General features: G+C 63.0%; 1 protein-coding gene across 1 annotated transcript in view; it reads right to left on the bottom strand.

Moving 5' to 3' along the window:
• Positions 1-12,597, bottom strand: part of Cbfa2t3 (CBFA2/RUNX1 partner transcriptional co-repressor 3) — a 54,014-nt gene that overhangs the window by 565 nt on the left and 40,852 nt on the right. The window contains exons 3-12 of the mRNA XM_019207930.2: positions 12,453-12,530; positions 8,751-8,992; positions 8,553-8,642; positions 5,841-6,022; positions 5,206-5,429; positions 3,541-3,626; positions 2,840-3,032; positions 2,360-2,428; positions 992-1,182; positions 5-134 (exon numbers count right to left, since the gene is read on the bottom strand). Of these exons, the coding sequence (XP_019063475.1) occupies positions 5-134; positions 992-1,182; positions 2,360-2,428; positions 2,840-3,032; positions 3,541-3,626; positions 5,206-5,429; positions 5,841-6,022; positions 8,553-8,642; positions 8,751-8,992; positions 12,453-12,530 (1,485 nt within the window). The remainder of the gene's footprint in view (positions 1-4; positions 135-991; positions 1,183-2,359; positions 2,429-2,839; positions 3,033-3,540; positions 3,627-5,205; positions 5,430-5,840; positions 6,023-8,552; positions 8,643-8,750; positions 8,993-12,452; positions 12,531-12,597) is intronic.

Here is a 12,597-nt window from a genome sequence, read left to right on the forward strand (position 1 = left end):
GGGCCCTGCAGGCTCTGGCCACACACGTGGTGGTGTTTCTCCCAGTCCTTGTGCTGGCAGAAGGAGCCGCAGTAGCGCGCAGCGTTGCAGCCGCTGCACGTCTCGCTGGCCTTGCGCCCGCAGTTCCAGCAGCTCTGTGGGGGCCGGGGGGTTAGGGTTCTTCGAGGAGGGGGCACTCCGCATGGCCACCCCAAACCCCCACAGCAGCCTTGCACAGCGCATGGCAACACTGCCGCTTGTGGGCTGGTGCCGGGATGGTCCTGGGCAGGCCGGGACAACTGTGGGGCACCAGTGTGGACAGAGCCCGGCCTGGCCCAAGAGTCACAGCCTTTGTGGCAACCTGGCCTCGGGAGCCTGGGGCCACCGCCTCCCGTCCCCTCACACTGCTCAGCTACCCAGCATGCCCAGGGCGATCTGGGCTGTCACTGGCCACAGAGGGGCTCCTTGACCTCCATTTGCACCTCTGGAAATACTCAGTGCCACTCCTCTGTGTTTCAGGTTTTCTTTCTTTTTTTCTGTATTGGAGATTGGTCCCAAGGCCTTGAACCTGCCGCTACCCTTGAGTTGCATCCTCAGCCCTGTTTGTACTTTTTTGTTTTGAGATAGAGTCTCGCTAAGTTTCCTGGGCTGGCCTTGAACTTTAGATCCTCCTGGCTCTGCCTCCAAGTAGCTGGAAGGACAGGTGTGTGCCAACATGCCTGGCTGTGTCAGTCCTTTCTCTGCCCACCCAGATTTTTGTTCTCTGTCTAGCCTGCTCCCCCACAGCCAAATGTGGCTGGCAGAGCTGTGTGGAGCAGACGCTGAAGATCCCACTCTGCCCGGGGAGCCCACCCAGGTCCCCAACGGGTAACCCTTGCCTGAGCCTGGCCCCTCCCTCACATCTGTATCAGTATCCCATGCCCAGATGCCCTGGGCCACCCTCGTACCGGCTTCTGTGGCTGAGGCAGGTGGCAGGAGCAGAGTGCAGGTGTGGGCATGGCCGGCGTCTTACCTCACTAGAGTCCTCCTGCTGGTTTATGACGGTCAGGGCATCCTCGGAGGCCTGGCGCTTGGCCTCAGCCAGGGCCCGCTCCATCTTGGCACGCTCCGTGGTGATGAGCTCATGGGCTTTGCGCTCTGCGTCTGCCACGGCTTTCTGCAGCTCCGACATCGCCTGACGCTTCACCTCGTTCACAGCTTCCTCTGCAAAGCACGACGGGGCGACGTTCACAGGGCCCAGCTTCAAGCTCCTTGGGCCTCCCATGGCTGGGTGGGGCCTGCAGCTGTGGCACACGTGTGTGCACACTCAGGCACATGGAGACCTCAGCCTGTGTACACACGGGTGTGCAGGCGAGTGTGTCCTGAGCACGCGTGTGCATGGGACCTTCCAAAGCCATTCCACCAGGGCCTCCTGGAGGTTTGACCAGCAGACTGCATGCCCAGGGTGTGGAGCTCTGTAGGGCTGGAGGCTGCCCATGCATGGCCCTGCCCTACACGGCTCCCTGGAGTGTGTGCTGCCATCTGTGCTGTTCCTGGGAGCCAGAGGGGCCTGGTTCTATCTCCACTGGGTCGGCAGGGACTCTGAGGCCCCTCAGAACCCCCACGCACACCACCCAGATCTGTTCCCCTGCCAGCATCCAGGCGGATCCACTCCAGCCCTCCGTGAGTTCTTGCCAAACTACATCCCAGGTTGCTGAGGCCTGCTTCAGTTTACCTGGCAGCACTGTCCTCGAGAACTGGCCCCTGGGAGGCAGTAGGACTCCCGTGCAGGGTTCTGAGACACCCCTGGGTCTCCCCTCTCAATGTCTGCATCCTGGGGGTACTGAGCCCCTTAGCAAGGCCCAGCACCCCCATCCCAGGCAGGTGGGACCCTATCAAGTGCGGCTCCACATACACAGCAGCACAGGCCTTGCGAGGTGAGGGGACACGGACAGGGCCACTGTGTGAGGACGGCCGTCCCATGCCCAGCCTGGGCCCATGCCCGGCCCTGCCTGCTGTCCCTTGCCTCCACCTTCTCTCCACTTTCAAGCTTCGGGACTCCCCTTTCCCTCACTTCTCCACGAAGCTACCAAAGTTGAAACACCTGTCCCACCTGTCCCTGCCACTGCCTCCAACAGGTAACTCATCAGCCTGTGGCGCTCAGGTCCCCTCTGGCCCACGTGCTCCCAACTGTGCCAGCAAACAGATGAAGCTCTCCCCACCACTGAGGCGCTCCAGCTCTCTGCCCGGCTACCTGGCCTTCAGGTCCATTGTGACCTCTGGCACAAGCGCCACAGCCGCAGGTGCGGATGTAGCCGAGCCTGGGACAGGTGGGAGGGAGCCCTTCCTGTCCACACTGTCCAGGGCCAGCTGCCCCTTGGGGTCTGTCCTGGCTACTCACCAGCCTTCCTCCAGATCTCCTCGGGCATGCAGCCGGACAGCGCCCTGGGTGTGAGCTCGCGGTGCAGGTCTGAAACGGGACAGCTAGGGTCAGGCCATCTGCTCACCTTGGGCTCCCTGGGTCGGGGGAGACTGTGGGGCCCTGCTTTCCGTGGGGGTCTCCGGGGACCATGGGTGGAGACTGGCACCCAGCCAGGGCAGGGAGGGGCAGCTCTGGAGCCTAGGACCCGAGTACAGGCCGGGAGGTTGGCGCCTCCTGGCCCCCTGGATCCCGCATTCACTTGGGCTGGACGACCACAGACCTGGGCCTGGGTTCCCAGCTGGTCAGGTGGAGTCTTGTGAAAGAAAGAGTTTTCTTTTGGTTTGAATTCTACTGTGTGACAGTGCTCTAGGAATCAGGCCCTCCCCAGCAGCTCCCTACCAATATTCCCTCCATGGTCCCTCTGTGGCGCCCTCGGCCCTTGTCCTCCCCAGTGCGCACCAAGCTGGAAGCCCTCGGGGCCAGCAGAGCTGCTGAGGGGCCGGGCGGGCACTGGGCCCTTTTTCACATCCTCAGCATCACTGTAGCGCCGGATCCAGTGGTTGAGCTCTTCGCGGTCAGCCTCCTGGCACCGGCGCAGCACTGTGAGCGAGCGCCGTGTCTTCTCCACCATGTCCATGATGCAGTTCAGGAGCTGTGGGCGACAGTGTGGCCATCAGCATGGGAGCCGGGCCCACAGGCACCTAGAGTCCTGCAGGGGGGGCCAGGGTGCAGTGGGCAGTCCAGGCTGCTGGAGAGTAGCAGGCCCTGGCTGGCATGAAACTCAGGCAGAGCAGAGAGAAGGGACAGGCCCTGCTCCCTGGGAAGGCAGCCGGCAGGGTGACGGATGTCAGTGGCCCTGTGAACCAGAAGACTGGGGGGCCTGAGGCTTGTGGCTGCCTACTCCGCCTAAACTGGGGCCACACAGGGCACAGGAAATGCTTCCAAGTGTCTCTGTCCTGGAAAAGCCACTGAGCATTAAGTGGAGAAGGGCAGCCGGCCTGCCTGATGGCCCCAGTCCTTCCCGTCGCCCTTGGTGCCTGGACAGGCCTGGGGACAGAGCAAGGGTGCATGCGCAGGGCCCTGGGTGGAGGCAGACCAGGCGCTGAGCCGGAGGAGCCCACACGGGGTGCCCATGGGAGGCACACCAGGGAGACACTCACATTGTTGAGGTGTTTCCACTCTTCTGCCCACTCTCGCTCTGTGAGCCTGTGGTCGATCACTTCCTCCTGCCGGGACCCAGGCACTGCTGCAAGGGGTGGTGCAGGCTCAGCCCCTGCTTCCTGGTTCCCCTGCCCCCCAAGCTTCACTCCCCAGAGGCTCCACCCCTGGGCCGTGCCCACCTTGGGAAATGGGGGTGCAGGGGATCCTGGGTACTAGCCTTCTGCCTGCTGGCCCAGGGGCTCAGGACCCTGCCCAACACTTGGAAAGAAGAGACAAACCTGTTCCCATCCCTGGTTCTAGCCTTGGCCACCCCTGCCCTGCCACCTCACTGCCAAACCCTGCCCTTCTTTCTGCCTCCAGACCTCTCCTTGAGGGTCTCAGCAACCCTCAGCAGCCTCAGGGCCTTGTGGGCTGCCTGGCTCCTCTCTTAGAACCTCCCCTCAACCATCTGTATTCTTATGCATGCCTCAAAACCCCAATCACAAGCCCCTTCACAGCAGTGGAATCCTGAGTCCCTGGCCCATATGCAGGGGCCCCTGTCTTGCTCCAGGTGCTCCCACCAGGCTGTGACAGCTTTTAGGCAGGCAGAACCCCACTCACCTGTCACCCCAAGCTCTGCCCAGGTGTCTGCCTGCTGGCCGTGGGGAGCAGGCCAGTGTGGCCTTGGCCCAGCTCCGAAGGCAGGCATGGTCAGGGCCAGAGTGAAGGTCCTTACTCCCTGTGGGGTCTGCATCTGCCATGGTGCCTCAGTTTCCCTACCCTGCCTGGCTCCTGTGCAGACCGACTCAGGTCACACTCAGGGAAGTGCTCTGGGAGAGGCCCATGCACTTGGAGCCTGCCCTTGCCCCGCTGTAGCCGGGGCACCTGTCAGGTCCCATCTCAGATGAGGACCTTGAGGCTGCTGGGCCGCATCTGCCTGGGGTGGCAGCAGGGTGTGGCCTGGTGGGGGGGACCTGGGCGGTGCCCCCACTGGCTGCCCCGAATGCCCCATGTCTGAAGCCTTCCCTGGGAGCTGACTTCCTGGAGCTCAGGCCTCTTTCTGGGCTGCCTGCCATCCTGAAAGTACTGAGGCCCCAGACCCAAAATTCAGCAGGGCCACAGCTGCTGCCACTGCCTCCCTACCTCTGCTAAGCTGGGTCCCGATGGATTGCCCAACCAAGACAGTGGCTGAGATCTCCCAACAGCCGGCGTTTATTTTTGTGTTAGCAGAATCGGGTGGGAATTAGCACCTGCCTGACCCGGCTGTGGCCAGCAGCCACTGTCACCTGCTGCCTGGGCCCTGGCCTGGACGTTCCTGCAGATGGGGGCGGGGTGACCTGCCCTGGGCAGCGGGGTGCCCTGGGCAGTGCAGAGTTGGCAGGTTCCAGGCTCTCCTCCCTGGGGCCTCCTGGAGCAGCCCAGAGGGGGCAGCAGGCAGGGTGGCTCCTTCTGCAGGGGCGTGGGGTGGAGGGCCCGGCCCGTCAGCCCAGTATCCGCACCAGCGGCTGGCACTGTGACTGGGCCAGTTCCACATTCACGCCCCTGGGTCCTCACATGACCTCTGTTCCTTGAGTAACCTTGGTGGAAACCGAGGCATAAAGGGGCCATGTGACTTGAACAGGGGCCAGTGCACATGTAGCAACCCAGGGCTGATGCAGGTGTCCCCGTCCCCAAACACTGCTCACCGAGCTGCCGATGACGCTCCCGCAGCTCCCGGGCGTCGGGGGGTCGGTAGGGGTCGCGGACGTGGTGGGCCATGGCCATGTCCTCCAGGCGGTAGTGTGGGGGCGGCAAGGGGTGCGGCAGCCCGTTGCTGGGGCTGTAGCGCTGGGCGGGGCTCAGGGTGCACGACCGTTTGCTGAGGTGCTCAGGGTGTGGAGGGTCACCGTCTGATCCATTCTCTTTGGTCCTGGCCCAGAGATCAGGAGGGACAGTGGTCACAGCCGCCAGCCATGCACAGAGGCCCGCGGTGGGAAGGACTCAGGGATTCCGGCCATGCAAGGCACCATCTCCTCGACACCCTGTGGGCACCCTGCTGGGGGCTGGGAGGGGAGATGCCGAGGGCCTTGGAGCAGCTGCCACTCCCTGGGCAGCAGGGTCAGTGAGGGTACAGCTCCTCTGAGGCTGGCAGAGGGGCCCAGTCCAGGCACCGGGCAGCCTGGCCTTTATGGACTAACCCAGGGGTTCCTAGGTCAGCCTGGACTGTCTGACCACCGGCTGGGCGAGCACGGGCGCCACAAGACACAGCGGTATCTACGGTGGTCACTCAGCCCCACCGTGGGGCGCGGGCGCCCCTCCTGCCAGCAGAGCGGGGCAGTACCTGTCAGGTGTCCGCCTCTTGCCGTTCTCGTTCACCTCTAGCAGGAGCTCGGAGGAGTCGCCAGGGGCGGTGGTGCTGGTGTCTAGCAGTGTCTGCTCATGCTGGGCCAGGTACTGGGCAGGTGTCTGCTTGGCCAGGCGCGCACAGTGCAGCAGCTCGCGCTGTAGCAAGGGCAAGTTGGCCTAGGAGGGGCACACAGCTGGGCCTGAGCACGGAGAGCTTGGGCCAGTGACCGCCCCACTCTGGGCCTCGGCCCTGGGCCCCCAGCCTGCCTCCCCAGAAACCTTGCTGCTTCTTTGAGGTGCTCGGGAAGCCAATGGGACAGCATTGGGGTCTGAGACCACAATCTGGACCCTGTCACCATGTTTTCCCCAGGCAGGCCCACGCAGTCCTTGGAACAGAGGACAGCTCAAGGCTCAGAGAGGGGAAGGAACCAGCCCCAAGCACACAGTGAATGGAAACAGGCATGGGGAATAGCAGTAGAAGCCTGACTTGTAGACTCTGCTCTGGTTCCTGGGAAGTGCTGAGGGATGCAGGGCCCATCCTCCAGCTGGCCTCCTGCTGCCCAGGAAAGCCTGGAGCCAGAAGGACGCCTAGGCTCTGTGGGCCACCAGGCACAGCACAGACTCGGCCTGAGGTTTTCTGGTAAGGGCACTGGGGCCTCACACACTGTGTCCCCAACCACCACCTCCAGCTTGGCCTCCCTGTGCACGGCTGGGCTTCCCAGAGCTGCATGGGGAGGGGGGTCAGGCTGGGCCCAAACTGCTGGACCAGAGCCCAGCGGAGGCCACTTGGGAGAGCCAGCAGTTCCAAGTATTTGTAAATAAATGCTGTTCCCTTCTTTCTCATGCACTTCAAAGCTGCTGGCAGCTTCCCACCTCTGCCTCCCAGCCCCCATGTCGCGTCCACCCAGCCTGATATGTTTCCATCAGGCAGTGCCGGCTGCCAGGCCTGTTTTCCTGTCTGGATAGCTGAACAAGGGCCAGCTGCCATCTGCCCAATGCTTACGGAGCAAGAGCTGGGAATCAGGTCCTGGGAGGTCCCAGGAGCCTGGTGTCCCCTCCCTGGCCAGCAGAGCAAGGAGGGACAGCCCCAGCTCTGGCTGGTCGCTACATGTGTGGGCTGGGAACATCTGGATTCTCGGCCACTGGGCCAACTGGGAGCCGGGGCTGCAGCAGGTGGGCTTGTCCCAGTGTCTGGGAAGCCAGGATGCGGCCAGCACGGTGGCCAGGACAGGGCAGTGGGGACCAGGACAAGCAGTACCCTCTGCATGGTCCAGAAATGCAACGGCCTTGATGAGGACAGTCCACCCAGCCCGGAACAGGGGACTGCGACCCATTCTGTCCCCGGGAGCACGGGACATCGGCCACGGAGCACCTGGGCCTGACGCCACCCCCGTGTGGAGGCTCACCCCGGGAGCACGGGCATTCGCAGAACAGCCACGAGGACCAGAGCCCCACATCCACAACAGCTTGGCTCTGCTGAGCACCTGGCTGGGCCACCTGGGGCTGTGCCGCTGGGCAGCTCATGCTCCCGACTCTGCCTCACACGCAGCCTGTCTGTGATGGCCCCGTCTGAGCTCTGGGTACCAGGCAGTCGCCTCACTGGGGTACGGGAGGACAAACGAGCGGGCTGGGATGTGAGAGCCCAGCCCTGTGGGAGCCATGGTGAGCGGAGGGAAACTGAGGCCAGGAGGCCAGGCAGGGCCAGGCCTGCTGTAGGGAGCTGTGGGGCTGGAGTGGCCCTGGCACTGGCTGGGGGTCCTGCCCCATCTCGATCGCAGCCACCACTGGGTTCCTGCTGCCAACATAGGGTCCAACAGAGATGGAGCAACGCGGCCCCTGAGGGAAGAGGGGGCATGAGCTGGCAGCTGAGGGGCGACGGAGGCCCTGCCTGTCCCTGTGACTCAGTGGTGGTGCCCAGTCCCTCTTTGTTCCTCATCTAGGGTACATGCTGACTCCCCAGCAACGCCTCACCAGTGCTGCACCCCACACATGCCCTCCCAGAGCCCGAGGGTCCACTTCATAGCAGCAGAGGCTGAGCATAGAGCCACAGGGCCGACATCTGCTCCAGCCTGACCTGGGGACCCCTGGAAGAAGCCCTGTACCAGGCAGTCTTTTTTTTTTTCTCTTGGTACTAGGGATTGAGCTCAGGACCTCACACTTGCCAGGCAAGCACTGTGCTGCTGAGCTACATCCCTGGCCCCAGAGTCTTCTTCAGACAGCTCTTCACCCATCCCTTGGCCCGGCCGTGTGCCCGCCTGCCTGTCCGCTGCCCACCGCCCCACTCACTCGGCTCCAGGGCCTTGGCATGTGCTGCTCTCTGTCCCAGGCACCCCCTACCCTCCCTGGACCTCAGCCCCATGCAGCGTCCCCTCCTCTGGGGGCCTCTGCTACATTTCTCCCCTGCTCATGGTTCCAGTTTCCACAGCAATGACCATGCTGCGGTCAGGTTGCTGCCTCCATTTGCAGCCATGCCCCCCAAGCCTCAGCTCCTGGCACCCAGTGGTGCTCGGGGTGCTGCTGCGTGGATGGGCATCTGTGGTTGTCGAGGACACAGAGCTGAACCCAGAGCTCTGGCTTGTTGCTATTTGGCCATGACTAGTTTGCAGCCTTAACTAGTAGGAATTGGCCCTGAATGGTCAGCACTGTCCCTCCCAGGTCCAACACACAGTCAGATGCTGCTGGGGCTGGGGCTGGGGGCCCACGCTACCTTCAGGAAAGGGATGACAAACGGCCGCAGAGGGAAGTTGGTGGCCTCCTGCAGCTTGGCGTGGAACTCCTCGATCGTCAGCGTCGAGTTCTGGGGAGGAAGCGCCTGTGTGAGTGGCGGCCGCTGCCCCCCACATCCTGACAGGGGGCCCAGCCAGGGTGAGGGGCTCTGCGCGTGTGTGTGCACACATTCACTCACCACCAGCCCCAGCACGAGCATGCGCACACGCTCCCCGATCTCTGGAGAGATGTCGCTGCCAAACTGCTGCAGGGTGCTGAGGAAGCGCTTCAGCTTGCTGAGCTGTCGGGCCCCACAGGCCGGGGGCAGGTGCTGCGTGGACAGCGCAGCTGAGCACGACATGGCCGGGCCGTTGCTGAAACCGTTGGGTGTGGACGGGGCGCCGTGCACGGCTGTGGGCGAGTGGCTGCCGCCGTTCATCACTGTGGGGGGGGGGGGGGTGGCACGGTGGTGACGGGAGAGGCCATGCCCAGCAGGCAGCAGACAGCGACGGAGTCACAGCAGGTCCTGGGCTGTGCCATATGCACTGTGCCCATCGTTGTGAGGTCCTTGCAGCCATTCAGGGGCCAAGCGGCACCTTCATGCTACAGGAACTGCATGGGGATACAGCCCGCACCCAGGGTCCAGGGGAGGCCCCAGAGTGACAGCATCTGGTCAGGCCCCACGCACAGGTCCCAGCTCCCTGTCACTTCTTCCTGGGGTGGGGACGAGGAGCCACTCACCGCCGCCCGGGAACCAGCAGCCCTGGCTGTGTGGCCGCCTGGTCCCATCTCTCCACTCAGACACCCTCCACATCTTGAGCAGGGCCATCGCCTGCAGGCTGGGTCCTGCCCAGGGCCGCTGGATGTGCAGAGGTGTGTGACCCGCCCCGGGCTGGGTGTGCCGGGGACAGGCAGGGACAGCTGATGTGCACATGGTGGGCAGCACTGTCCATCTCTGAGATGAGGTGCTGGTTGGCCCCACTGTCAGGTCAGCATCCCCGGGCCCTGGTGGACACTGGGCTGTGGCGATGCCACCCCGGCAAGTCCTTACCCACCCCAGTAATGTGGCAGAGGCTGCGGTGGGAGTGGACAGTCCCACGCTTGTGTCCACACCCTGTGCAGGACTTGGGAGCCTACAGCCAGCTCCAGGGCCACAGACCACAAATGCATACGCAGACACACATGCGCACACAAAGGCACACACGCACCTCCCATGCTCCTGCCCCTGGTCTTGTCCCGGCCTGGTATGCTGCCTCTGCATTCTCACCCAAGCTGGGAGTGCAGGCCGGGGCATGGGCGATCAGGGCCAGGTTCCTGGAGGCTTGGCCCCCTCTGCCCTCTGTGTCGAGGCCTGGTGGGGCCTGTGGGTGCCAAGGGGGCAAGGAGCCAGGTGCAGTGGGTCCTGCTGAGCCGCCTCAGGCCTCCGCTACTTCCTGCGATGCTTGGACCCTTGGGGTCTCAGGCTGCTCCTGCCCTTCTGTGCTGACCTGGGCCTGGGCGTGAGCTCTGCTGACTTCTCATTGGGTCTGGTCACCCCTCGGCCACCCTGCAGGCCCAGGGAAGGAACCTCCTTCCACGTGGCCAGCCCATACCTAGGCTGTTTTGCTGCCTGTGGTCCTGTGACTGGCTCAGCTCAGACACAGGCTCTGGCAGGCGAGCTTTTAAGTGCGCCGGGCTGGCACATCCGCACCAACCTGCTTGAAACCTGTGGGCAGGCTGGGCACAGGGGCCAGGAGAGACCCAAGTAGCCCCCACTCCACGTTGACCCACTGCCCAGGGCACAGGTGCCAGGCAGGACCCTGGCCAGGGGATGCTCTCAGGGAGCCGGGTGGGTGTGCGCTCCCTGTCCTCACTTGGCCGTCACCCTCAAGTGCCCCATGTGTTAGGGTGGGGGCACATAGGGCCTTGCTTCAGCTTCCTCATCTGCAGTACACCTGGAGCTCTGGGGACTCCAGAGCACAGCCAGGGAGGCCCTGTGTGCTCCTCAGTTCCTTCCATTTGGAGCCTGCCCCGTCCACCTCCCCTGGAAGGCATCCCGGGCTTCCCCATGACTGGCCAGCATGCCCATGCCGTGAGGATGCTCGTGGCTGAGACCTGAGCACTGCACCTGCCCTGCAGGGCTGCAGTACTGGGTGGTGCTGCCATGGGCACACATGGGTTGGACCTGCCTGCCGCTCTGGCCTGGTGACCCAGGAGCTCCTTCAAGGCTTAAAACAGATAGTGGTTCTGGCCCAGGGCCATGTGTGAAGGACGGGCCTCTGAGGGCACTGGGCTATGTCCCTCTCACCTCGGGATGCTGGGATCCCCCAAGAGCTTCCAGACCCTGCTGTGGCCAGTTTTCCCTCTCACAGGTGAGCTCTGACCCCACAGAAGCCACTGACTCACATACACCTGGGTCAGGGCCACTGGCCGCCACCCGCTGTCACGCCGGCCAGGCCAGGGGCTGCCCGTTGCCACGGAGACCTCACCATCTCAGTGGACTCTTCTGAGTCCTCTAGATCTCAGGGTCTTCTGAGATGGGTGTGCCAGGCCCCCACCCATGGCTGCCCTCCCAAGGCCGCTTACCAGCCTGGCCCTGGGCACCCGGGTCCCTGTGGCCTGCTCGCTGCCGTCCGTCCTCCCTGGCTGCCGGCAGCCTCAGCAGCTTGCTAAAGAGACGCCGAAAATAGCCCCCAGCACAAGTGCCTTCGCTCCCGCGACAGGTGTGTTACTAAGTTAGATGCACACGTGTCCCAGCCGAGGTGCAGGGCCCACGCGACACCCCAGGCTCCCCAGCCTTACAGCTCGGCGGGGTCAGCGGAGATGGAGGAACCCCTAACAACCCTGTGTGCCACCCTCTCCCTGCTGAGGGGCCAGACTGTTGTTATCACAGCAAGAACTACACGGCCATGTGGACAGCCACAACACGGTGCAAGCCCGGGTCCAGCACGGCCCAAGATGATGACAGTGAGGAGGACGAGGCCCAGGTCCTCATACCCTCCTCCTCCCAGAGCCCAGGGCAGGGGTCCTTACTGAGTCACATGGGGACGGGACTCTGCGGTCAGCTTCACTTCCTGGACCTTGGCGTGGCCCGGCATTTTGGTGGAACTGACCACTAGGGCAGACAGCCTCAGGACACACAGCTATGCAGTGATTAGGCCCCAGCATTAACCCCACAATTGGCTTGTTTTGAAAAGTGAGCCTGGCTGAAGTTTACGTGCCAAGGTCAGAGTAACTTGCACCCAAATTCCATTCCCACAACTAAAACCTTCAGACCAGAAAGACAGTGTTCTAATCACAACTATATATTTTGTCTATTCTCTTCCTAATTTGAGAATACTTTGTCTTGTCCTTTATGAGCCTTGTTTACATTCATCTCCATAGAAACTACACATAGCTCTCCTTTAGCCCAACCGATTGCCAATAAAAATCAGTGCCTGGGACTGGCCAGGGCCTCTGTGGGCTGCACTGGCATTGGCCAACCTCGCCCCCACCTTCTCTCTCAGTTCTGTCTTTAGTTTTATTTCTCAGGCCTACGTCATATGCTGGGCAGGGTACTGGAAACTGACCACTGGGGTCTCTGGGACAGGAGTGTGATCACAGGGATAGCTCACAGGTTACCCTCCCTGCTCAGGGTAGGTCTGCTGTACTAAGGTAAACTGAGGCACAGGCTGTGGCCCTACCTCCCCCAGGTCGCCCTGCCCAGAGGAGGAGGCACCAGGGCCCTCAAGTGGCTGATCCTGATGTGCCCTGCCCAGCACCACTGTCCCTCTGTCCTCACAGCCACGGGAAAGCGGCTTGGGAGGCATCACTGTCCAAGGCCACAGTCTGGCCGGTCCTGCACCCAGGCCCTGCTGCTCTCTGAGGAGCGTGGGACATAACAGCGCTTCCCGCAGGCCGGCGTTCTTGTTATTTTACTCACAGAGGCAGACCATGGACCACTTTAAGCAGCCGTGGAAACGGCCGTGGGGCAGAGACGTCGCAGGCCCGTCCTCGCCATCTGTAAGCCAAATAAGAAGAACACGCTGTCAGGAGGTGACCACGGGCCGGGCCATGCCCCTCTGGGC

The sequence above is a fragment of the Fukomys damarensis genome, unplaced genomic scaffold (genome assembly GCF_012274545.1).
Source record: "Fukomys damarensis isolate Sample0158 unplaced genomic scaffold, DMR_v1.0_HiC HiC_scaffold_32, whole genome shotgun sequence".
NCBI classification, from domain to species: Eukaryota; Metazoa; Chordata; class Mammalia; order Rodentia; family Bathyergidae; genus Fukomys; species Fukomys damarensis.